Source organism: Enoplosus armatus, chromosome 22 (genome assembly GCF_043641665.1).
Source record: "Enoplosus armatus isolate fEnoArm2 chromosome 22, fEnoArm2.hap1, whole genome shotgun sequence".
Taxonomy (NCBI): domain Eukaryota; kingdom Metazoa; phylum Chordata; class Actinopteri; order Centrarchiformes; family Enoplosidae; genus Enoplosus; species Enoplosus armatus.
In genome coordinates, this window is record NC_092201.1 from 8,861,133 (window position 1) to 8,887,926 (window position 26,794).

A 26,794-nucleotide genomic window follows, 5' to 3' on the forward strand; every position below is an offset into this window, starting at 1 on the left:
ACAAACAATGGTAAAACTCCAAATTGAGCAAAATTGCTTGGAAAAAGTTGAGAAATAGTGAGAGCACTGGAAAGACAGGAGGAAGGATCTTCATTCTTTTACACATTTGTATGCACCAGTCTGTGTGTGTGACAAGCAGTAAATCAGGCCAGACCCGCACCGCTTCATCCCCTGTTGAAAGTTGCTCTGATTCACATTGTAGGTGTGTGTGTGTGTGTGTCATATGTGTGTCCCTCTTGTAGTATAAGTATCTATGTGCAGATTCCTAATTTCTCCAGGGAGGGGATCAGGAGACCAGTGTAGTTTGACCAGCGGAGCTCCAGGGCACCAGGGGGAAATCAGGGGATCTAGCCCAGCCTCAGTGGCTTCTCCCTGGGCTTCCTGATCAGGGATTCAGCCTCTCTCAGGGTTCCAGTCCAGTGCCGAACGAGGCCAGCCAGAGCTCTCTCGGCTGCTTCATTTCCACTGAGGTGCCAAACATGGCTAGTGTAATATTAGGTCAGACTCCCACTATGTTCTTCAACAGAAAGTATGGATCCAAGCACTTTTGCTATAGTGTAACTTTAACATAGTGGCCATGCCTCTGTAACAAGTTAGCTTTGCGAGGAAGGAGGAAAAAAGCTTGGTAGTAGAGCGGCAGAACAAAGCAGAGGGATGTAGAGAAACAGATGGTGATACATAGTAGAGAGAAGTGCGAGAGAGGCTGAGAGAAGGAGGGAGAAAGAAACATAGAAAGACTGGGGAGGAGAAGTATAGAGAAGATATATTTAGAGAGAGAGGGAGACAGAGAGAGAGAGTTTTAGCCTCCCAGCTAGAGGCATGACTCATCTTCTGCCAGCTGACAGAAGGATGGATGGAGGGAAGAAGAGAGGAGATGGACAGAGTCAGGGTGAAAGAGGAGAGAGGGGAGAGCAGGCGTGACGAAGAAAGGAGACACAAGAGGAGAAAGGGGGGGTGGGAGAATGTGGGAGGAGATAAGGAGGGAGGGAAGGAGGGATGAAGGGTGAAAAACAGAAAGAGGATGGGTTTCCACAAGCCATCGTACATGCAACCACACATGTAAACTGAAAAAAACAAAGAGACAGATATGAAGCCCAAGGCCTCTCCAAAGCCCCTCTCAGCTGCTTCCAAGTCCCACTGCATTCCCCCCAGGGCTGTGTGTGTGCGTGTGTGTGTATGTGTGTGTGTGTGTGTGTGTGTGTGTGTGTGTGTGTGTGTGTGTGTGTGTGTGTGTTTGAGGACGATATAAGCCGTAAATTTCCCCGCAGCCAGCTGTATTTTGGTTGCACATGTGTGTTTGTTTTTAGAAAATGAACAGACATGAAGAAAGAGAGATGAAGGAAGAAAGACAGAGAGACAGACAGAGAGAGACAGACAGAGAGACAGACAGAGAGAGACAGACAGAGACAGAGAGAGAGAGAGAGACAGAGAGAGAGACAGACAGACAGACAGACAGACAGACAGACAGAGAGACAGAGAGAGAGACAGAGAGAGAGAGACAGAGAGAGAGAGAGAGAGAGAGACAGAGAGAGAGAGAGAGAGAGAGAGAGAGAGAGAGAGAGAGGCATATCTATAGTAAGTGGAGCAGGTAGTTTCATCATCCCATGGGTTTTCTGTGGTTGCATTTTTAGTTTTTTGATTTTTACAAATATGTCCATGTGTCTGTGCAAAGTTGGCGTATATGCCCATATCTGTTCTGCCTTGTTTTTCTTTACATTTTCCAAGGAAAAGTAGTTGGTAAGATAAGAGGAGAGGGGCTGATACGAAAATGTACTGATTGCTATACGACGCCACAGAAAGAGTCTGTAAACCAAACAACACATTTAATGAACAACTTTAAGAATAAAAACCACTGTAAACCCTTTATTGGGTAGGTAGAATGTGTTTTGGGTGTGTTTGCAGTATGGGAACGATTAAGGATTATACAGTATGTATGGAATTTTTTTGTTATTGGCGGTATCAGTTGCTTGGAGAATACAAAGATCATCCCTCAGCTCTGGAAATTCTACAGACTGCTGAAGTGTCCTTGAGCAAAACCTTGATTCCCTGCAGGCTCCAGGGTCATTGTTTTGCAAAGTTCCTCATGTGTGATTGGAACATCACAGCTCACACTGAATGATTATTGTGACATTAATACATATTTACCCCTCATATTTATTTGTTGGCAGTGGTGGAATGTAACCGAGTTTGGATGTTTCCTTGAGACTGGATTTCCTTTCCGGTATCTAGGCTACCGTACGCATCCTCTCCTGACTTCTCTATCCACTTTATTTTCGGGTTAACCAGAGGGTGATCAGTTTTCAAGTGACAGTCATTTCTAAAAATTGATATTTTGCATTTTGGCCTGAGCAGCTTCCAGGGGATCAGCTCAGACTTCATCAGCTGGCGTCCCTGCAGGAGAGAGCTGGCTGCTTCGCTAGCTCTAGTCTGGCACTGGAGGCAATAAAAAAGTGAGGCTGCCGTTAATCCAGAGAGGAGCTGCCGACTTTCTCAGGCGTTGCTCCTTGTTGCATGGCTGTTGCTCATATCCTCTAGGGACAAGTCCTCTCTCGCTCCCTCTCTCTCTGTGTCTCTGTGTATCCATTACTTGGACACTCCCTCTCTCTTTCACCCTCTCTGTTTTCCCTCCTACCTCTTTTTTTTCTTCATCTCACTTGGTCCAAGTTTTGTCTCCGTGCCCTCACCCCTCCCTGCCTCAGTTTACCCCCTTTTCTTTGGCTTCAGATGGCTGAACTGCTCCTCCTTGTGTTTCAACGGGCACATTACAGGTTACCAGTAAAGCCAACAGCTACCACAGGGTGCAGTGCTCCAGTCCAGTATTTCTGGATCGCTGGGTCGTGTCCCAGAATAAGCTGCTGGCCTGTTTCTCCTTGGTTCCCAAATGACGAGACAATCAGCATGTTTTAATTAGCCGAATTCTCAAGAGGAGGAACCTATTTATTTCAATTTGGCTCTCAGATGTCTCTACCAAAATACAGATCATCTGGAAATGTAAAAACGGTATAAACAAGAATGTTAATATGTTAGAAAACAAGAAAACCTCTCTATAACCTTTATCATTTATACGCTTAAGGAACACACGAAAGGGAGAGTCAGTGGCAACATTTGTCAGCACAATACAAGAACTTCTACAATTCTTATCAACGCCTACAATGTATAGCAAAGATTGTGTGTTATGGTAACACTAGGGGGCACTATAGTGTTACAGACTGAACATTTAACAACAGGGCTGCTGCTGATCGTTCTATCATTATCCTGAGTCACTGCTGTGTCATTATGCTGAATGTTTCAGCTGCTGCAGCACAGGAGGACATTGACCAGGGACGTTAAACATACTTGGGTACACCACTGTGAAGACGCAAGAAGACAAAGACATCCTGTATGCTGAGCTGAAGTGAAAGCTGGGTGTATTCAATCACCATCCAATGTTGAATTTCAAGACTATGACATGGATTCTGCTTTCTGAAACTGTGGTTTCAGGACAGGAATCTGCTTGGTCTTCATGTGATCCACAAAGGTACTCCTTGTGGACGCATGGCAGATGCTGATACTAAATTGATGTTTAAAGACAGTGGTGGAGGAAGTACTCAGATCCCTTACTTAAGTAAAAGAACTAAAACTACTCTGTTATAAGTAAGTAAATAAGTCCTTCATTCAAATGTATAGAAGCAAAATGTACTCAAAGTACCAAAAGTAAAAGTACTCATCAGAACAGCCCATTTCAGTATATAACTGGATTGTAATTACTGATGCATTAATGTGCACATCAGTTTAATGTTGCAACTGAAATCAATGTCTGTGTTTTAGCAGATGAGGGCGCTGTTGCCATAGTAACCTCCGCAGCTTTTAATAGAGTGGCACAGGCCAAACAAGGTGCATGACCTCCTCTGGACGGAGATGACAAGTGGAAGAAGAAGAAGAAGAAGAAGAAGAAGAAGAAGAAGACACCATCTCAAGCGGAAATAAAATCATTTGATGTTTTAATTCAGCCCCAGGGTTACTGAGTGAGTGATCGGTTGGACCAGTTTTAGTGTTGTTACATATTTTAATTACCTTTCTGTTTCTCAGTGTGTGTCATTGTTTATTCCCTCGCTCTACCTGACTTTGACCCAAAACCCGCCCACAGCAGAATATCAATCAGATGTATATTGAAGGCAGCCAGTTAGATCACTTCACCGAGCTGTGTGTGTGTGTGTGTGTGTGTGTGTGTGTGTGTGGGTGTGGGTGTGGGTGGTGGGGAAGTTTAGGGGCCCCTGGAGATGAAAGGTGTGCGGTCTCTGCTTAACATTGCTGCGGGTCTATTATCATGCAGAGACGAGTGACATCCGACTCTCCACTATGAGAGACACCCACAGAAATCCTCTAAAGACGAGTTTGAACGGAATATTAACTAAACACACCTTTATAACAAACCAATTTAGTCGTGTTCTCGTTGGAATAAAGGGCTCTATTGCTCATTAAAATGTTAAGAAACAGGTTGTTAAAACAGACATCATACAAGTTTTTACGCACGCAAAATATGGATGAAATTGGATGTTACTTGAGGTATTTATATCTCCTTTATAATGTGTCATTTGTCATCATATTCCTAAAAGCAATTTACAGTATTTTATGCGGTTATTACGACTCTTTTTTTGTTTTCTTGTTGGTCTTAGAGGTTATACTAAAACTAATAGCCTAACCTTAGATTTGGAGGTTTTTGGAGGCCCCAGAACCTCCCCTGCGTCCACCTTTGGTTGTGGACCCACTCTTTTGAGAAGCACTGAGTCAGATCAAAGGGTCTGCTCCTCTGTAGGTTCACCGCCCACAGACCCAGCCGCAGTTTGTCTTTGACCGGGATTTGAATTGAGGACAGCTCGCTTCAACACGCCTTTTCTTTACTCCAGGACTCCTGACCGTGTGTGTGTGTGTGTGTGTGTGTGTGTGTGTGTGTGTGTGTGTGTGGGCGGCGGGGGTTGTGGTGTGTTGCCTTTTATTTTCGTGGACCAAAGAAGGGAGGATTAGGCGATTTCGAAGCACTCACCTTTTATTCAAACAAATTATTCACTTCAGCTGATAAAAGGAATTTGACGCACGTGAACTATTTTTTTTGGGGTGTGTGTGTGTGTGGGGGGGGGGGGGATTCAGGTTTTGCAAACGTTCAACCCCCATCGCTCTTTCTTTCCTTCTCTATGTCTTCTTTCTAGTTTAAAGCACGGCCCTGTACACATTTCCCTCTTTAGTGACTGTGTGCGTAAACATAAACGGCCGAAACGGAGGATCCTTTACTGATCACTGGTCAGATAAACATGATGAGGAAGGCCTTATTTAGAAACGTGTTCACTGTAGTAATCAGTCAGTGATTGAATACTTTCTCATGATCCACCAGGTCACAATTTATTTTGCCCACTTTGTTCACATCCAAAGCCCTTGAACGCAACATCGCAGGTGCTTCTTCCAGTCCTCTTGGCTCAGCCTTGACTGTTGACTGTGTCCAACACCCATTTGGTGTGCGCACATGCGCGCGCAATGTATGGCCAGGGAGGGAGAGGGCAGGAGGGTTTTTGAGGTGAAGTGGGGGTGAGAAGAGGAGGAGTGTAGACCAGAGAGAGAGAGAGGGAGATGTGGAGTGGCCGTGAGGGGACAGGAAGGGAGAGGAACAGTCGCGTTGCTGGTCAATTAGCGTTTTAATCTCCTTGTTAATCTTTCCTCAAGACAACAACGGGATCACACTTTTCACATTGTGGCTTTGCTTTATTTATGTCTTTTTAGAGACAAAAGGGAGAGGGAGAAAACTCCTCGCACTTTGCGTAAAAACCCAACTGATACCAAACCATTTTACGCACGGCTTTGAATTGGGAGTTTTTAACCAGTAAACTGGATTCACAGTTTTAACAGGCAGGGAGAAGAATCAACTATCGACTCTCATCCACAGTGAAACTACCTGGGGATTACAAACTCTGTCCCCTTTTTCCCTGCTGACTTTCAACTGGTTTTTAATGGCAGTTTTGTTTTTATAGTTTTGGTGGAGGGAAAGGAGAGGTGAAAGACAAGTGGACTATAAGAACATAGACTGGGAAAATTGGGGCAAAAACACAGGACACGCGTGAATTGGACTCGAACCCACAGTATCGCCCGCGCTGCAGGGTTTGTGTCCAGACCCGAAGACCCGGCAGGACTGAACAGGACGCCTCCTTACTTTCTGCCCATGTCTCAACAGCAGAGCACTTTCCCCAGCACCGGCTGTGTGGCGGTGACGCGGCGGACCATGGACAACAGGCCTGTCCGGAGGAGGCGAACCGGTGCCGTGCGACATCTGCTGCTGGCAGCCGCCTTCCTCGCCTGCAGCTCCCAACTGCTGGTGGTGGATGCCAACTCATGGTGGTGAGTAACTGAATGACCACTGATGGTGCATGGGGTTTTATGGAGGATATGTTCAGTAGTGTGGTGGAGAATAAAAAGTGGTGAACTATGACCTCCAGTTAGTGATAACACTGGGAGAGCAGCTGGTGACAGATTTTCAGAATAAGTTTTATATGTTATAGACTTTTATTTGTATCTGAAGGATTGAGACTAGCCTTTAACAAATGTTTACTTTCTTATCACATTGTTTCAATTGCATCTTTTTGCTTGTATACTGCTGATAAGATGACAAATGGATAAATGTGAACTATAAACTTCGGGTTGCCTCTTATGCGTGTGTGTGAGAGTGTGTGTTTTGGGGGTGATGTTGTATAAAGCACTAACAGTGAATGGAACAAATGTGAGGGCTCTGTCACAATATTTACCCTGGCTTAGCCCCAAATGGCACTGCATGGCGGCCTGCTGCTGTGCCTATAGGAACCGTCAATTAGCCACACTTGTTCTTGACTTACAAAACAACTATGCAACAATGCTATTCATGTGGCTCAGTGGTGATGTAGTGAAGGGCGTGTGCAGGTTAGTGGATGCTTATGGAGTTCACCTCTCTCCGTCAGTTTATGTAGAATCAGAGGAGGATTTGAGTTTGTAGGGTAATTAAATATATGGGGTAGTTAATCATTTGCCATTTCCCTTTAGTGGTATAGTCAACCATCCTAATACAAAACATATGTGTTGCCCAAAATGCCAGAATGCCAGAATTTCATAAATGCATTTATTATAATACATGTGGTAAGTTGGTAACACACAACTGATCTCCCTGTAGCTCTTTAGATAGGAACCGTCTCCACACAGTTTGATTTCCATTTGTTAGGAGAGCCTTGAGATGGCCATGAACCTCTGTCACAAATGGTGAACTGTCATGTTGTCTGTGTGTGTGTGTGTGTGTCATTTCTTAAAGCAAAAGTGATTCACAATGTTTGATTACAGTGCATTTTTTCTGGATGAAGGACAGGAAAGGAAACACGAGGAGAGTGGTCGCAATGATGAACACCAGAAGAGTCTATTTATCTACACTTTATAGGCCAGTTGTACTAATAAACTTGTGTCTGAACTTTGTTCTCCACAGCGCCGACCTCCTCTCAGTGAGGAAGTCGTAGATCACAGAAACCCTGTCTGTGCCACTTCTCTTTGAGCTTCACAGATATAGTTTATTGGTTTAAATTTAGACTTAATATGGCCTCTGTTTCTCAGGTCACTAGCTCTGACCCCGATCCAGCGGCCAGAGATGTACATCATTGGAGCTCAGCCTCTCTGCAGTCAGCTGTCTGGTCTCTCCCAGGTAAGTTCCCGTCTACCTGCTTTAGACTTATTTTCTAATAAACAATGCGTGATCTGCCTACTGGCTTGTCTTCTCTACCCCTGACTCTGAGGAAATGTTCAAATAAAGGAGAATTTCCCCACAGGGACCGCTAAGGTATCAAACCATTAATGTGCTAATCACTGCTAATCCCTCCTGTGCTGCTATGCGGTCTGCAGGGCCAGAGGAAGCTGTGCCAGCTGTACCAGGACCACATGATCTACATCGGGGATGGAGCCAAGACGGGCATCAAGGAGTGCCAGTACCAGTTCAGGCAGAGGAGGTGGAACTGCAGCACTGTGGACAACACATCAGTGTTTGGACGGGTCATGCAAATTGGTGAGTTGACTTTTTAATGAGAACTTGGGGGAGGACAGGGTGTTGTTATTGTCTAATGACAGTGATGGCAAGTTGTCCTGTGTTTTGAATTGTTGTTGTGCCTTTAAGAGGCTCTTCATTTGCCTCCAATTCTATGTGTGACTTTATATATACTTTATATAGCCAATTCTTCTGTTGTGACAACAATGACATACAATGGCATGTAAGCAGAAGATTGTGATTTCATCAGGCATGCAAAAGCCCAGAAGTTACTGTCAACTTTGTTTGGCAGGTAGCTTTTACACCCCTTGATCAAAGCTGAAAGACATGTCAAAACAGCAAGCAATGTCCGTGGCGACAGCTGTAATGTGTGATTGGCTATTTTGAAATATAAAATAAGCAATGACAGACAAAGTTGTAGGTTTGCTCTGAAAACCAAGCAGAGTGTTCTGTCACGTTTATCACAATAAGTGTTTGGACAGGTACGTGCAGATCTGGGTGTTGAATGTTTGACAGAACAGAGGGGGCGATGTGAGGTCAGTCACTGTACCGCATATCATTGTTTACACAGGAATATGAGGAGCCTAAAACTGAGTCTATAGCAGAGTATAGTGGGTATGGTAGGTGGACAGACTTTGTTTTGGACAAGGTCCTAAAAAGATATGGAATTTAAAAAACACAAAGCTCAAACATATAGGGTAAATACCAAACCAAATTCAAACGCATTATGATATTCCCTATAATACTGCTAGAGAAACTTACAGTATATAGTATTTTCGTATTTATCAGGCCAGTTGTCATAATATTCCTGTAACACACCTTGTGAGAACTATGAGGTCTTTTTTTGCACAGTGTTTGAAGTATAGTCAGCGCAGTTTAAAGTATTCTCATTGAAGGGTACAGTTGGTATTTGTATATTCTTTACTGTAGGTTTTTTGTTGTTGAAGTAGGTGCAGTTCTTCATGACATCTATTAGTCTGTAAAGGAAACAAATACCCCAAAATGGCTAAAACACCTTTTATTCAGCCTATTAATTGTAATATTCATATGATTTAAGTTGATGTTGATTTTATCCTAAACATTACCGAGAAAAGTCGGTTTGCTCTGCGCGGAGACCCACAGCCTGTGACTGGAGGTGGAAATCGCACACGGAAGATTAAACTCTCACTAGTCGTCCCCACTTTACGCATGCGCAATGAGACGGATAACTCGGACAGGAGGAGTGAATCGAGCCAGTTATCAAGACGCAACTATTAAGAGCATAAACTTGTCATCTATATCTGTATGCAGTCATTTTAGTAAATATCCACCAGTGGCTCAGACCCTGGATCAGTATCATGTGCGTCTAATTCCCAGCAGGCGATGTGGGAAACCTCTCATCAACAAGTAAGTGTCAAATCCGCTGCGGGCAGTCAGACGAGGTGTTTGCTGCTCTTTATCTGTCTCCGTCCCTCTCGGCCTGTCTCTCTATTGACAGTCAGTCTATCTCCAGGTTTATATGGAGGTGTTAGTCGGTCCATTGTCCCGCGGCCCCTCTTTTGAAATGCGCTGATGAGCTGACACCGAGCCGGCAGATCCGGACCTGCTATTTGAAGTCTGGGCTCCGCCAGTCTCATAAACCACTCGGCCTCTCTGTCTCTTTATTCTGCTGCATAATATGTACGAGCATCCTGACTGGGACTCAGATCCTAAAACCTGAATGAAGAGCTCACCCGCCTCAGCTCTGCATGCATACCTGCCTGTCTGGCTGGCCGGTGTTGATTCCAGACTATAGGCATCCTATAATATATTATAGAGCGATACTATAGGCTGCAAATAACACAACAACGCATTTTAACTATTTACTGTAACGTCAGAAGTCGATTTCAAAAGACAGCGTGTATGTGGTGAAATACAAACACACTCCCCCAACCCTATAATGTTTCAGTTGGAATATTATTGTGTATTATAGTCCTACTATAGAAGAGGTATGCCAGTATAGCCCTAATATAATAACATTACAATAGCATAGTATAATATGCTTTAAGGAACCAATGAATCAGTAGTAATAAGTGGGATAAATAAATAAGAATGACAGAATTTAGTTTATTTGAACATTGATGAACAGAAGAAAAGAAAACAGAAATAGCCTAAAAGGCTCTTTTTCATCTGTTGTCAGCTCCCTACAAATACATAAAACCACTTAATAGTCTAATATATGAAACAAAATAAGTATGATCAAAATATCACTAATGAGTAGAGGCCCACTACACACTGGATACAAGGTGCTATTAAAGCACTAGAGGCCAAAAATATGAGGATACGGTCGCTATAAAGTCAGTATTTAGAATCAGCAGTTTTCTGTAGCAACATTACAAAAGACGTACCACTAAACTCATCACCGAGTAGGGTAAATGTCCATACAGAATAAGGATATTTGAGGGACAAATTTGAATTTGAAACTAATAAAACCTCACTGTGGTCTTTGTAAAGGCAGTCTCCACCAGAAATACCAGGAGGCTCGTTGCTGTTGACATGTAAACGCTCAGTTTCAGAGCACTTAACCTCCTACCTGTCAGGCCGTTGTCTTTGCCCTTTTTTCTCCTACAGGGTTTGTGTATTAATGCAGACAATAGACATGCAGGCTGAGTCGTGTATTCCAGGGTGTAAAGTGGTGTGAGATGGTCAGAGAGTGAGCAGAATCATTAATATGGACAAGTCTGTTGAAGGCGATGCATCAAGGGGACTACAAAGAGTAGCAGCAGCAGTCTGGTCAAGAAATTGAGTTTTCCGATTGTTTATTTCAAACTGATTAGATTTAGTCAGACTCTGCATTTGATCTTCCGGCCTGTAAGATGAAGTTTGTCCACTGATGTCAGCCCAGCCCCATGTGGTCTGTTTAAAGGGCCAGTTCACCCAAATGTACAACCCCTTACCTCAAGCTGTATCTACCCATGCAGATAGTTTTGGTTAATTCATTTCAAGATTTGAGATGTCCATCTCTGAACCCAGACACAGTGGAGAGGATTTTTATTGGCAAAAATTGACATTTAGCAACAACATATCTTTCCTGATAATGTGTGCTTTTTACTCTGAATAATCCACAGAAAGTAGTTCCAATGAAAAGTAACAGAGTCACAGGAACATTGTTTATGGAAAGAAATGTAAAAAGACATGTATCCCCAAACCAGGACGCATTAAACTCTCTGAATGCTACGTGACACTAGAGGTGAATGGGGAAATGTGTTTTGTAATCTGGGTGAAGTCACACTTTAACATTAGGGTTGACTATCCAGAACTAGCACTAACTTATGTGTTGACTTCATGAAAGGCAGCACATGTATTATGGATCATTGAGCTGGTATTTAAAGTTGTTGAGTTTAACCAGGTACAGAGGCGGAGCATAAAATCTATTGTCTATTGTTAGGTCAAGTGGGTGTGGGGCTGTTTTCTCTATGTGTGTGTGTGTGTGTGTGTGTGTGTTTGTTGGAGGGGGTTAACCTGAGCAGTTACCCATGTTTCCTGTCCGTGAACACACACATTCACCACAGCCCTAAATAAAAAAAACACAATCGTACTCTTAAACAAAGCTTACTATGTGTGTATGTTAAGTGTTTTGACATTTTAAATGCTTCCTTTAAATCCATTCTTCAGTTCATTTTGTATTTTTTCTCTCTATCAGGCTCCAGGGAAACAGCCTTCACGTACTCCATCAGCGCGGCCGGCGTGGTCAACGCCATCAGCCGGGCGTGCCGCGAGGGCGAGCTCTCCACCTGCGGCTGCAGCCGTTCCGCTCGACCCCGTGACCTGCCCCGCGATTGGCTGTGGGGCGGTTGCGGCGACAACGTGCATTATGGCTACCGGTTTGCCCGGGAGTTTGTGGACGCCAGGGAGAGAGAGAAGAACTATCCACGAGGCTCTACTGAGCACGCCCGGACACTGATGAACCTGCAGAATAATGAAGCAGGGAGACAGGTACTTTTATTGTCTTAAAAAAATAGAAGTGATACTTTTTATTCTGGACGTGAAACTTTAGCAAAGGAAGTGCGTGTGTGTAACCCCATACTATATCTACATGTGTGTAAGGAATGTGTGTGTGAGTTGAGGTGGCCCCTGATTGACTGACCTGGCAGTATTTGTGAGTGTGTGTGTTCAAGTTATTTATTGGGAGGGTCCAAATGGTATAACTGCTAACGCCCTTGGAGTCTGGCTAGGTCGCTAGGTCAATGCACATTCCAGTGAAGTAGCACACACACAAACACACACACACACACATATAAATGCAGCAACACAATGGACAATAACATGCTTAATGGTGTGATGAGATTTCAGGAGTGAAACTGAGAAACAAGTGAAAACAAGAAAGAGACTGATGGACGGACAGATAAATGATGGATGAATGGATCTGGTATGTTTTGTCAAACTTGCATGCTCAGGTTTCTGAGGTTTTTGGCCCACTCTGGTTGCCGTACGGCGATTCCAAACTTGATATTGGAGCTGAAGTTCTTTGGAAATACCTTCAGGTTTGGGAGAGAAATACAAGAAATACACTAAAGGAAATCTTTTCAACTAGGCTATACACACTGACACACACATACACACCTTCCTCGTAAAAGGTCCATTTGCCCTTTCTGGTACACATTGGATCAGGAGAATGTGTTTATCTTTAGTTTAGGAGCTTTGTTTAAGCTGTTTGCAAGACAAAGACACTGTGTCTGTGTGTGTGTGTGTGTGTGTGTGTGTGTGTGTGTGTGTGTCGTCTCTGCTTCATTTGATTTGTGTGAGAGACAGTGAGCCTGGTTTTGTGCAGCCTGGTTTTGAGTGTATCAGGGGTCAAAGGTGAGGGTCTGGAGAGGTTGTGTTTCTGCTGAGGGTCCCATTGGGGCTATAGGAGAGTGTATGAGAGACAGATCTACTGCTACAGCCTTGTATTAACACACACACACACACAGTTCCTCTGCCTTTCTGTAACACACACACACTCTTTTGAATGATTTTCCCTCCTCTCTCCTGTTTGATCCCTGGTTTTCATTGTTGTCTGTCCATCGAAACGGAAGAGAGGAGAAGAGAGAGATGAAAAGGAGGAGAGCGAGTGAGAGGAAGACAGTTTCTCTCTTTCTCTTCATCTCTTCTTCTCTCTCTTTCTTTCGCGGACACGCCGGTTTGTCCTAAGCGGGATTTGTCTTGCTTGGTTGAACAAGGCAAACCGCAGGGCTTTTGTGGAGGTGACAGGGGCGTGCCACTTGCTGTGCGTGTGTGTTTCAGTGTATGTGTGTGTGTGTGTGTGTGTGTACGCTCAGCTTCATTTGATTTGTGTGGAAGGCGGACAACGTGGTCGTCTGTGTGTGGCTGTGTATACAAACGTCTGGAGACAGAGACGCAGGGTGAGGGATGGACCTCCGTCACACTCCCCTGACTCTCAAAGACCTACACACACACATAAACATACACGCGCACACAGCCACCTAGGTCCACTGTCTCCGTTTCACACAAATCAAATGAGGCAGGGCTCGACACACAGAGGCCAAAACAACTAGACGTGCATTCCCAGTCTAAAGACAACAGGCCACTTTTGTGCCACCTCTGTTCTGAACACAAGACGTAAACTTTCAACCTGTGGATCACTTTTTGTCTCCTGGTCAGTCTTAGTTGTTTTGATTTGGGAAATAAAATAAGTCATAACAAAGAGAAACATGTTATGTATGTTTTGGATCCAAAGTAAAGCACAAGTACGTATCTCCGCTTCAGTTGTAGGTCAAATATCATTGCTGTCTTAAACCTTTGCATGTTGTGCAAACACACACACACACACGTATTTTAAATTCTGATCAAGAACACAGGGTTTCCAAAGATACCAAAAGTGTCACGATCCTTGGCTTTCTTTGCTCCTCATTCATTGCTTATCCTGTCACAAAGGGTGGGCTATTTTCTCTATTTCTGCCCCATTATAGTACTAACACACACACACACACACACGCACACACACACACACACACGCACACACACACAAACACACGGCTCCTAACCCCTAACCCTGTCTGAGCAGAAGCTATTGTGCCTGACACAGAGACCGTGTCTCCATCACGGATGACTGACCGTGTGTGTGTGTGTGTGTGTGTGTGTTTTCATCATCAGGTCCAGTGTCACTGCGCCCAGCAGGCACAACCCACCAAATAGCTCAGTATGACGCTGGACACACACAGACACATACAGTATTTGCATGGTTTGATTTGACAGCATGAAGTTATTGGCAGCTTGTAATAATGATAATAATAATAATAAACATAACAATAATAATGAGCTGTTTCTAAAGCACCATTCAAAGGATGTAGCTGAAATAAATGAAAAAACAAGTGGACAAAATAACAACAGTAATAGCAGTAAAATAAAAATAGAAACATACTGGAAACATAAGGAAGTGATAAAATAAAATGCATAGAGAGAAAGGATAAGCTTGTAAATGAAAGGACTTGTTAAACGTGAACTGAAATAGATCTGTTTTTTGGCTGTTGCACAAAATCTCCCACTGGTTTTTCCTCCCTAATATCCTTGACAATATTATCCACAGTTTGGGGCCACAGATAAAAAAAAGAGTTGCATCCCTAATATTCTTGTGGTTCTGAACATCTAATAAACCCCACAGTGGGGGATCTGAGGAAACATGAAGGCTCATAAAACAACAAGGAGTCGTAAAATATAAGGATTTCCTCCTGGTGATGTACGTATGAAACTAACCTCACATTAACGCCTCTCTCACTGTGAACAACAGAGGGGTATAAAGAGAAATATTAAATATGTTTGTTTCAGAAAGTCGCCCTTTTTTATTTCAAAATGTTGTAAAATGTGAGAAAAAAAACAGGAGCAGAGATCCCTGAAACAAGGCTTCCTCCTCCACAAAATGTCATTGTCCTCGGCTCTCAGTGTCTGTCTGACGGGGTCACGGGGGTCAAGTCACAGGATTGGAGGGTGCCGAGTGCTATGCCTGCTGGGTAGTAAAGTAGAGGAGTAGGAGAGCAGGGGTTGGAGGTGGGGGTCGGGGGTGTTCGGGGATGCAGGGGTTAACAGAGGTGAGAAGGTAATTGAGATCAGGCAACGTGAGGAGACAGAGTGGAGGGTTTCATTTGCATGAGGGAAAATTAGGAATCAGTAATGAGTGATTCAGCAAATACATTGGTAATCATGCATCGGTGCAAACACAATGCATGATTAGTGGCATAGTACATGGTATGATTCGTGTGTGTGTGTGTTATGTGACTTGTCTATTGAATGTTGCCTCGCTGAGGTGGTGAAGCTGCATGAGTGAATGGCTTCCCCTAAAGTTCACTGCTGCTAGGGCCATAAATCTTGTCGTTCTTGTTGTGTTCTTTTTAACATATGTTAAAAATGCTTCATGATGTTGAGACCTATAACCAAACAATTTGCAAACTCCCATTGAAAAGAAACAGCAAAGATGTGTGAAGATAATGGGGCAATTTGGCTAAGATCTGTATTATATTTGGAGATACAGTGTCTCAGATGAGGGGTCAGTGTTTTTGGTTAAAATATGGCATTTAGTTCGGATGTTATTGCTGGATTTTGCAGGATCTAGAACAGGGAATTATGTTGATATTTATGTTTTTAGACATTTAAACAGTGCGCCTGTCTAAAATGATTTGAATGAGAGAAGCTTGTTGCTCAGTGAAAAAAAGTAGTAAATGGCAGATGAGTGGATCGACCCTGTGATCTCTCACACTGACAGTTCACAGCTAAACTAATAATATGTCGTTGTATAGTTTTCTCACACATATTCTTTAAAATGACTGCTGTCTATCTAGAAACTGTGTGGGAAACTGGATTTACAATAGAGCCACATTTCCTCTGGTTAGTTGTAGCGCTTCTATTGTCGGTCAGCTGTTTGTTTTAGTTTGGTGGAGTAGTACTGACAGCAATGTTGGAGAACAAAAATCTTTCTTTGTTTTTCTTTGCTTTGCATTTTCCCCTTTTGGTTATCAGATTATCTATTTTACTGCACAATTTACGGGGGGGGGGGGGGGGGTTGCACCAGCAACACAGAAAGCCGGAGACAGGAATATTGGATTTGTTGCTGTATAAAGCTAAAGTCCCTCAGGAGGTCAGGAGGTGTTGCAGTGCATGCATACGTGCACAGCTGGCACATATGGATCTACATGTGGTGTCTCTCCTTTCAGCCATTAATCAAACATTTTTCCTTCCATTTAATTTGGCAGCAGTAGCCTTAAAGGATTGAGCTGAGTGCGACCCAAAGCTCCACAGTGCATTAGCTCTTAACTACATAACTATATAAACGTTAAGTGTTTGAACATCTATCGTCTGGATTTACCTTCATTTACACAGGGAGAGAGTGGTTACACATGTTCACCACTAGATGGTAGCAGCGTAGCAGAAAAGATAGTACAGCACAACATACAAGTTTCACACAGTGTAAACCAGGCAGGGGTCTTCAACTATTGGCCCAGAGGTCAGATGCTGTCTGCGAGACAATTTCTTCAGAATATATTTTAATGTCCAGCCCACAAATACATTTTTCATTTTCATTTTTTTCTATTTTTATTTTTCTACGATAATCAATTCATCGTTTAATATTCAGCAACTGTTTCAAGAAAGTTTGACAGTTTATTATTTTAATGTAGAGTTTAATGTGATTTTAATGACCATTTATTGTAGAACTACATGTTTGTTTTATGTCTGTTTTCCCTGTATAGATAAGATAGCAATGAGACCAGGTCTAAGGAAACCAACCACATCTCTCTGTCTTTTTCTCTCTCTCTACCAGGCGGTCTACAACCTCGCAAATGTGGCCTGTAAGTGTCACGGCGTCTCGGGTTCCTGCAGTCTGAAGACCTGTTGGCTCCAGCTGGCTGACTTCAGACGTGTTGGAGAGTTCCTGAAGGAGAAATACGACAGTGCGGCTGCCATGCGCATCGGACGCAAGGTATTGAACTCACAGTAGATGCGTCATGAACAAAACACGGAACAATTTACCGTGAAAAATAAGCCTAAATCTTACACCAGCTGACTCTCTCTCCACTTCCAGGGCAAGCTGGAGTTGGTAGACAAGCGCTTCAACACCCCGACCCCGGAGGACCTGGTCTACATCGACCCCAGCCCGGACTACTGCCTCCGCAACGAGACCACGGGCTCGCTAGGCACGCAGGGCCGCCTCTGCAACAAAACCTCAGAGGGCATGGACGGCTGCGAGCTCATGTGCTGCGGCAGAGGATACGACCAGTTCAAGACCTACAAGCACGAGCGCTGCCACTGCAAGTTCCACTGGTGCTGCTACGTCAAGTGCAAACGCTGCACGACGCTCGTGGACCAGTTTGTGTGCAAATAGCAGAGGAGAGGGAGAGAGGATAAAGAGGGAGGAGGTGACGGGGTGATGGAGGGTGAATGATAGAATGAATTTTCAGGGTTTTGTTCAGGATGAGTTAAGACACACAAGATTTTCTGACCAGTTTCTTTCTCTCCTTCATTTATAAACCTCCTGTCTTTTCACATTAAGAGCAAAAGCTGCATAACACCTAATAGCACAATGATGGATAGATGTATAGAGAAGAGGAACAGATGGATGGGAAGATAGGAAGCAAGGAGGAATGTGATTTCTTCCATGCTTTTCGGACAACTCTCTGATTTTCATTTTTCTCACCACTCCACCATCACTTTCTGCTGTTCTGTGTAATGATCCTGATCACAACCCTGAAGGAAGGAGGGATGGGGAGAAGGAAGGACAAACAAAATGGACGAACAAAGAAGGACATCAAGGATAAACGGACCTAGAAAGTGGAACAACTGGACCCTAAAAACAGGGACACATATGACTAGTGTGATAACAAAGATATGAGAAATAAATATATAATTAAATATTAAATAAACACACAACTCTTGATTGTTATTTAAAGAGACTTGAGTAAACCTAAAGCACAGTTTGGACCCATTAAACACACTGTTCATGTGTTCAGGAGTCCCCAGATCATTACAGTCCTTTCGGAGTTTGAAGCCATGAGAGTGCTGAATGTGTCACTGTGTCTCTTTCAAAGAGCTTTTGACCTTTGGCCCTGCAGGAGTAATGCTCGCATACATGGGTTGTGCTGACGTTGCTCAAACACACTTGCAGTATGTACAGAGATCACCAGAAAAGCAGAGACGTCCAGACAGAAGCAAGAAAATGAATCACTTATTTGGGGGTGCGAAATGGAAGGAGGGTGAGTGGAGGGAATAGAGAAAAAGGAAGAAAGTTATATGAACTGAGGACTTTGGGTGATTTTTTTGCAACAAAATTTAGGAGACAGTTCAACAAGCCACACAGCTGATTGGGAAACTCAAACAAAGGAACTTCCAGCTGTAGATTTCTGATAAAAAAAACGTGTCATCTTCAAGTCAAAACAGACTAATGACTTACAGGACACTCTATCCATTTGTCTCAGTGTAACTACTGCTGTTAGAGCAGATTTCCAGCACCTGTGAGCTGACAAGTGTGTCTGTGCAGGTTAATGAGGCTCGCCGGTCGCGGCCATCTTGACAACCGTGGCTGTTTAAACAAGCAGCTCTGGCTCCATGACCTTCATCTGACAGTAAAACGAGCAAAACCTCCATTAGTGAGATTAATGTGCTGTATCTGCCTTAATGAACCCGCACTAAGAGACACATTCACTGTGAGTGGACCTCTTCATCTCATGTTGTTATGCAACTTGTTAAGTCAACACAAAAAAGCCCTGTCGTGTCGATTTGACAGTTTTTGCCACCACTTAAACATTTTATAATACTGTTAAACCATGATTTTTGCCAGTGGTATGGGTTGGGTTGTGTATAATGTAATCCAATCGACAGACACAAACATGAAGAGGACAGAGTGGACAGAAGAGGACTGAACATGCTGTGGAGAAATGAATGTGTGAGCGTGGACAAACAGAGAGGACTGCAATTTATTATGTGCTACTTTTAAAAAAGTAGATAAAAAAAGAAGGTATATTTTATTATTGTTTTTCATTTCCTGTTTTCTATGTTTTATACATGAGTATTATTGTGTATTCTTTTGATAAACTAGTCTTCGACAATGAGGCTTTGTTCTGTTTTTGAGTCTGCTGAGAAGTCTGATCTCGGCCAACACTTTTCACTCTTGTTCCCCACAAACTTCTACAGAAAAGTCTTTGTCATTTAGAGGGTGTTTTGGAAAATGATGCTGCAGTTGCTAAATTGGGAAATATTGCAGCACAGGACGTGCCATTCACAACAACAATGTCAAAATTATGAAAGGAAGAAAACATCCACAATGAATATAAAAGTAGGTGAAAGTCACTTAAATGACACAAACTAAAGAAATGGTCATTTGTGATGTAATGTACAGTATTTTTGTATGAAGTAAACTTTTCAAGGAAATAAATCTGTTGTACTAATCATCTGTAGATGAAGTGACAGCGATGCAGAATTGGCTTTTACAATCAACTGGGTTTGGTAAATGGCTTCATAAATTCACAGTCTCATAAAATTACAAAATTTTGCAAGCCACACCAACACTCTCCAACAAACTGGTAGTAATAAAATTCTTGTTTTAGCCGTGAAAACTGTGAAGCTAAAACTTAAGTCAGCAGAAATTTTGTGTGTATTTTGTTAGTGTAACAAGGCCTCTGAATAAACATATCGCCTGACACTAACACCATCACAACTACAATAAACAATTGTAGATATTTATAATGATATATCTTAGGTGGCTAAAATTCACTTATTCTGGAGGAATATTTGTCCAATCTTCTGAATGTCTTCACATAAACAGAATGTCTCCATATTGATTAAGACTCACTGGTATGTAAGTGGAACGATCAAATAACCAAAAATGGAAATTTGTTCAACCTTTTCACAGATTCTTAGTTCGAGATTAACTTGATGGAATTTCAAATGAAGTTCCTTATACCTGCTCACAATTAGCATTTTTCCATTTTGAGACAGTGAGAATAGTGTGAGCACTTCCCTGATACATTATATAATCAAACACTGAATTTAGCGTCTATCTTAACCTTTACATTAAAATTCTTTGGCCGATAATCCAGTGTCAATGATTAACTCAAATGACACTTAGTAAAAGATGACCTGTGTATCCATGTGGATCAGTCTTGATCATATCAGTATTACATTAGTACTGACAAAGTTTTCATGTTTAATACTATGCCAAATTGTGTTTATGTGTATGTATTGTTTCCTCACATAAAAAAGTAAAATATTATGTATGTTCGTGAAGTTGTTCGCCGTCTTCTTACACTTAAATGTGATTTTTCAAATTGCATCCATTTATTATGATCATTTCTGCTTATTCTTGTCCTTCTGTCTGATTTCATCTTTATTTTCTCATGCATCCTTGATGACCTCGATGATCCCATCAGATGGACAAACAGCTTGACTCCTCATCTGCTGCCTCTAACTCTCAATGTGTTTGTGTCTCAGACTACATCGTTCAAACTGGACATGGTGGTTTCTTTATGGTACCAGCAGAGTGACTTCAGTTCTTCTCTCTATAACTCTATAAAATGCTCCAGCAGCTTTGCTAAACAACCTCAATCAACTTTTAGCACTTAAATGTCAAGTGCACAGTCATGGCTAACCAGGTCTGTACAGTGACCTAAGCAACAATCCCATTACTTTTAGCTGCTCACAGCTAATTGGATTAGACCACTGACCAGAGCAGCATGACCGGCCTACAGGACTGTCTGTTTGTAATACTCCTCACCTGATAGAGGAATTAATGTTTTCCTCAAAAAACACAAAACTGCTGCTGGTGGTAATTATTCCTACATATTAATTCTACATTGATGGTTTATGTGTGTGTCTGATAGTGTTGTGACATGTGTGTGTACATGTGCTGAAGATTAGCTCAGTGAAAGTGTAACTGGGTGGTTTCTCTAATCCTTTTCACCTGACAGCCATCTGCTGGCGTGATGCTGCTAATTTGATTGTTCTCATCTCTGAAACAAACAAACAAAAAGTCAAGTTACGTTTCTTTTATAAGGCCCTTTCTTGCTCTTGTGAGAATGTTAAGTCTGTTTTTATGCACTTGTAAAGACTTTACCATCAGTCTGTCTGCAGCTTTTGTGTCTTAAGTCAATCTTGTACATTGTGCATCATACAAAATACAGTTAAAGCAACATCATAACTTTAGAAATGTGTATATGGGGGATAAAATCCCTCTGTAAATGCTTAAATCTCCTGGTTTAAACCAGAGTCCCTAAGGTGGCCCTTATTAGTAAGAAAAATTGGGAGCTTCTCATTTTGTTTCAGCCACCACTATCACTGTGCTGTCTCCTCAGGTGTTTGGTGATCTGGAGCTGTCCTGCAGCGTCGACTTCATTATAAACATTTCGCTTATCTTCCTCTCTGCAGCTTTGACTCTTTGCTCTTCCTGGAGACACAGTTAAGCAGCAGAGTGGGGGGAAACATGTAGCCGCTGGGCTCTTTAAAAGGCCAAAAGGTGTCTCTGCACATCTGCATGCAAACTGGCCTGGAATATCAGTACAGTGTATGAGGATGGTCTCAATGAGACCCAGCTGAGTCCTGATCTGAACCTCTGATTCTTACCTGCAGGACTCTTTTTAGTGTTTGACTGCCAGCTGTCTGATGATGAAGCCAAACCTGCATAGTGGCATGAACTGCTCTGACTGTAAGAATTGCTCATGCAATTTATCTTTTCTCATTTCTGTGCCATTTTTTTGTTGGCATTGAGAAATGATGTAATTCCTCTACAGCCTGTTCTCTCCATATGCTAGAGCAGGAGAGGAGCAGTTGGATGCTGTGGTTGCTGCTCCTCCTTGGACCAGCGGGGGGAAACCGCCAAGGCTTTAGGGCATTCTGGATCAAAACAACCTTAAAATACAAATGTCTGCAAATAAAATGAAGCCAAGATCTTCAGTCATACAGAGCAAGTTGTTCCCCATAAGAAGTCATTCTTAGTGTAGAAATCTGGAAGGATGTCAGTGGGATACAGCAGATGCTTCTTACTGTATGTCACAGTGCTGTCTCACTGAGACAAAGCTACTTTTGATCATTCTACTCACTGGAGCTGCACATGAATGACGCCAGAAGCAAACTGTACAATGGGATCTTGCATGTGGTGTGTGTGTGTGTGTGTGTGTGTGTGTGTGTGTGTGTGTGTAGATTAGCCAGCAGCTGTTGTAGTTAAGACATCCGTAGGCGAACCCTCTGATCTGGATTAGCTGAAGTGAAGAAGACACAACCTCATTTTCTCTCTCACACACACAACCTCATACAGTATATATACATTCATTTTCTGTTGCTGTGTCTACTGCTCATTTTCTCTATCTCTGACTTTTTCAATTTTCTCTTCCTCTGTCTTCTTCAAACGCGCACAGAGCTCAAAGACCAAGTCAAAACACAAATGCTCAGCCACTTATCTTTAAGCTCATTCATCCATATGCTTTCTACAAGCTTTGGCTGGAGCAGAATGGACCGCTCAGTCCCGCTAAACCAGAATATCTAATCTTCTTGGGATGCTACTGTAAATTCAGTAAATGCACTGTGAGGTGAAAGTTTATTTCTCACACCAGTGCCACTTAATTCATCCTAATTAACCCTCTCGCTTGCACATGGAGAGATCCAACAGGCTACAAATAAAGCTGAAGACAATAGCTCACTGAATGTCCATGTTGTATTTTAGCGTTTATCTGCATCTTTGGTTTCAGTTGTAGTTGGTGTAACATGGACACACCTGAAACCAACGAGCATGCTAATCACTGACCAATGATGCAACACCGACTGTTGCTGCAGGATCAAATGGGACCATCCTGTTTTCAAAACAGTTAAATTTTAGGTGCCAATACTCAAAGTCTGTTCAGTTATTTCCCTCAAAAATTATGCAGTCTGTGGCTGCATACCAAACAAAATGTAAATCTGGGTGCTTTTCATTGCAAAAACAGTTGAAAAGGAGCTCATGCTAGCTGCAAAATGAAAATTTTAAGCATCGTCACCTGCAAATGAAATCCATTAATGGCGCTAACATCAAACTCACTGAGGAATTCAGGGCAGCGAACATGAAAAGTTTATTAAAATCAACAGTGACACCAGAAGGTAAGCAAAGAGTGACTCCAGGCCTCATGAAAAGTTTAGCATCATTTCTGAACCATCACACGCAGCAGGTTTGATATGGAGTTGTCGCTGAATACCAATAAATGAAAACAGTACGTTCTTCATCGGTTTTTAAGCAACATACCGTGTAATGGGTGCAATATGCATTCATTGCATTGTTAAATTATGCAACTTACACATAACTGACAAGATGATTAACAATTTACAAGGTGTTCATCTTCTCTGTTTGACAACTCTGCTGAACTGAACGCTACAGTGATGATAAAACTTTCCATGGGAATGAGAGAATGAGGTGTGGTGTGTTTGAACCCGTTCACATCATGCGCTCTTCTCTTCTGTCACACCCTGCTTGTGAATATGTGTGTGTGTGTATGTGTGTATTAGATCAAGGTGTTAGTGACCACATGTGGGATCACGTGTACTACATTCAGGCTTGTTTTACCTTGGCTGTCATCACTCCATGGTGAAACTTAAACTGATGAAGGTGTTAAGCTTTATTTCTTCCATTGTTTAGTGTATGTGAAGGCATGTTACAGTTCCTAGTTGCATTTACATTTAGATCACAATTACACAATTTGTAATACTGTGGTTTTATTAACTAGTTTAGACCTTTAAGTGACACTGTTACCCAAACGTGACAGCAATCGAATGAATAAACACTTAATTTACATATTTACATATTTTAAAAAGAAATATACTCCTGATCAGGTGTGGCCTGTGATCTGTTGTGACATGTTGAAGCTGAGTGGATGCACTTAATCACACACCAGATACACACACATCACTGCCAGATAATGGAAAGATGCTTGTAATTTGAAAGAAATGATGTAAATGAATAATGAGCTAGAGACAAATTATGTGACCTATAAACAGCATTAATCTCAATTTTGTATTTTTAAATGTTAAAATGTTTTACTGTAGTGTGTATACATGTAATTTACAACATATATGGACTCTCAGGTGATTTTGAATACTCGCTAATGTTGATTTCAGTCCTCTATGTGTTTGAACTAGGCATCAGATGTCATGTGTACTGTACAACTAGGTGGCAACAGAGATATTCCAGCATTTATTCATTCGGTTTGTTTCTTAGAAAGTGCAGAGAAATAAGTGTTTATAAACACATTGAACAATGCTGATTGAATCTTTAACAGTTCCTTAACTAAGTCCAGCCAAGTCTTAAATAATCTCCACAGTCATAAATCTGCTTTGTTGCTCCGGTTGGTACAGCAGCAGCAGATTATCTAAAGGGCCACATTACCCAAGGAGGGGCTGGCACACATGTTTCCACATACGCACTGAGAGAGCAACATGGGAACATTTAAATGCTGGATTAGCAATGTGACCGTGGCGCAATCAGAAATCAAGGTTACGCAAACAAACTGCGAGACCCTGCCACCAGCAGTGGGTGTGGCCACCACTGTGAGTTCACTGGAGGGCTGTGGAGCTGAAGGTCTCCCTTTAGTAACCTGCAATTCTCAATTCAAAGCATATCAGATCATCTGCTAAATAAGGCTGTAAAACAATGTATGATTGAGAGTTTGGAATCACCTTAACACAGAAGAAACACATGTCTCAAACTCAGCACTTTCATATCTAAAGCATAAGATAAAACATATTTCATAAATTACATTTTATGAACGGATGATGCAAACCGATGAGACATAACAAATGACAGCGACCATGATGCTGAGATATCTTGTTTCCTTTTACGATATCTGGCCAACTTGTCATTCTGTATCATCTGCTTTTCTGAGGAGCAAGAAGGGGAATTTCGACAAACTCCTGGAACAGACAACTTTTAAGGAACCATCCATTCCACTTCAAGTCATTTGAAGCACTTCATCCTGTGACTTCAGAGAAACATTCTGTGAACCACACTACCAGTACCAGACAAGGTTAAAATCACATCCCACTATGTGCCTGCATACACTGAGTCCTTGGCACAGAAGTAAAAACACATCAGTTATATTGTTAAAAAGTGATTAAAAGTCAATAAAACCACGTGTTGAGTTAATAAAAAAATATGTTAAAATAATTTTCATGTCATTATAAGTTATGTGAGATTTTGTCAGGAATCCAAAAAGTACTGTAAACCTACTTATTTTGTAAATGTGGGGGGTGAGTGGGGCAGTCACACCCAGTTTCCTTCTAAGCTTATCTACATAATTGTACTTACATAACTTACATATTTTTTATACTATATTGTAAACTTGTTTTCAGACGTCCCACTCATCATTAACAATTCTTATCAATCAGGTAAACTGTGATAAGATGAAGTCATTGCCCCAGGAGCTCACAACAATAATCAGGTCAAAGTACTGAGGTAATATACTGTCTCAGCAGAGGTACGACTGTCTGCATTAGCACAGAAATGACTGGTTTTCAATAGTTTTAGAGTCACTTCTTCCAAATGGTATTTGCGAGGCCTCTCCTCCCCTGAAAACTAACAGATACCTATTGTTAAAAGTTGCTGAACTCGTTTGATGGTGAGATTGTAAACCTGATCAACCAGACCAATGGAACTGCACTGAACTGTGTTGAGTGTGACAACACACCCAGCTGCCAGAGCCTTGCATCACAATAAATCCATTTGCACAATCATGCAATCAGAGTTAACCATAATTGTAGTGCAGCAGGGTGTGTGTGTTTGAGTGTGTGTGTGTTCTGGCATGGTACACCCATGGATATGTGCACCCCAGGTCACCGGAGCAGAGAGTGAAGAGAGCAGGTGATCCAATGGTGTGATTCACATACTCCTATCTCAGATATGGGGGTGGGGCTGAGGTGTCACACCATCTGCACCTGTTTGAAATATACTGTTTAGTTGCTCATCACATGTAGTGAGGATTTATGGACTGCCTGCAAGAGTTACTAATTAACATTACCAATAATATTATTATTACAGCTACAGAATAACTTCTTGTTTTAGAAGACATTGCATTGGTAAAATGTATTGGCAACTAATGCTGGAACAATTAAATCAATGGACAGAAAATTAGCCTATCAACAATTTTGTAATCTAATCGTTTAAGTCATCTATTAAGTAGAAATACCTAATATTTGCTCATTTCAGCAACTTAAATGTCAGGATTTGCTGTTTTTCTCTGTTTTTAATCATTATAAATCATATATTTCTGGACTATCATATGAAATAAGCAATTTGAAGACATCACCTTGTGTTTTGGGGTGGTAATTTTTCTTTTCTTTTTCTGACATTTTAAAGAGTAAACAACTTAAAGATTAATCTATATACTTAATCTAGACTGGTACAGCCATTGTTGAAAGTTGCTTGTAAAAATTTCCACATGGCAGCTGCATGCCAAACAAGTTTCTAACTGAAAGACTGCTGGCAACCCAACTAAGACGCCGTTGATATTAAACACATAGTGACACAGCTCAGATCATATTTCATAACCTATCACATGTATTTGTTTCCGCTCACAAATGTCACTATATCCACTAATTTTACACACTTTTCTATCACGGAATTTTCCAAAGCAGTCAAAAAACTACAACAACGTTACTCAATTTCTAGTGTGTCTTCCTGTTCCTGATTGTCAGTAATGGGTCGTTTTTTTCTTCGTTGAGCGATCTGATTGGCTATCTGCTGTCATGCGAGCGGCGTCACGCAGTGATTGCCTCCCTCAGACGTCCGCTGAGTCCAGTCTGGTCTAGCGACAGTCAGTAACC

At 42.0% G+C, this 26,794-nt stretch overlaps 1 protein-coding gene across 2 annotated transcripts; it reads left to right on the plus strand.

Moving 5' to 3' along the window:
* The first annotated feature begins 1,624 nt into the window (after positions 1 to 1,624).
* On the plus strand, positions 1,625 to 17,348 carry wnt5b (wingless-type MMTV integration site family, member 5b). 2 transcript variants are annotated; one of them, XM_070928973.1, is made up of 7 exons: positions 1,625 to 1,653; positions 6,343 to 6,363; positions 7,594 to 7,681; positions 7,879 to 8,038; positions 11,679 to 11,971; positions 16,788 to 16,946; positions 17,049 to 17,348. In XM_070928973.1, the coding sequence occupies exons 3-7, from the start codon at positions 7,628 to 7,630 to the stop codon at positions 17,346 to 17,348; spliced, it is 966 nt and encodes a 321-aa protein (XP_070785074.1). In that variant the 5' UTR covers positions 1,625 to 1,653; positions 6,343 to 6,363; positions 7,594 to 7,627. The 2 variants fall into 2 exon arrangements, with proteins under 2 accessions (XP_070785074.1, XP_070785072.1); XM_070928971.1 differs by lacking the exon at positions 1,625 to 1,653 and having other exon boundaries at positions 6,188 to 6,363.
* Positions 17,349 to 26,794: the final 9,446 nt, after the last annotated feature.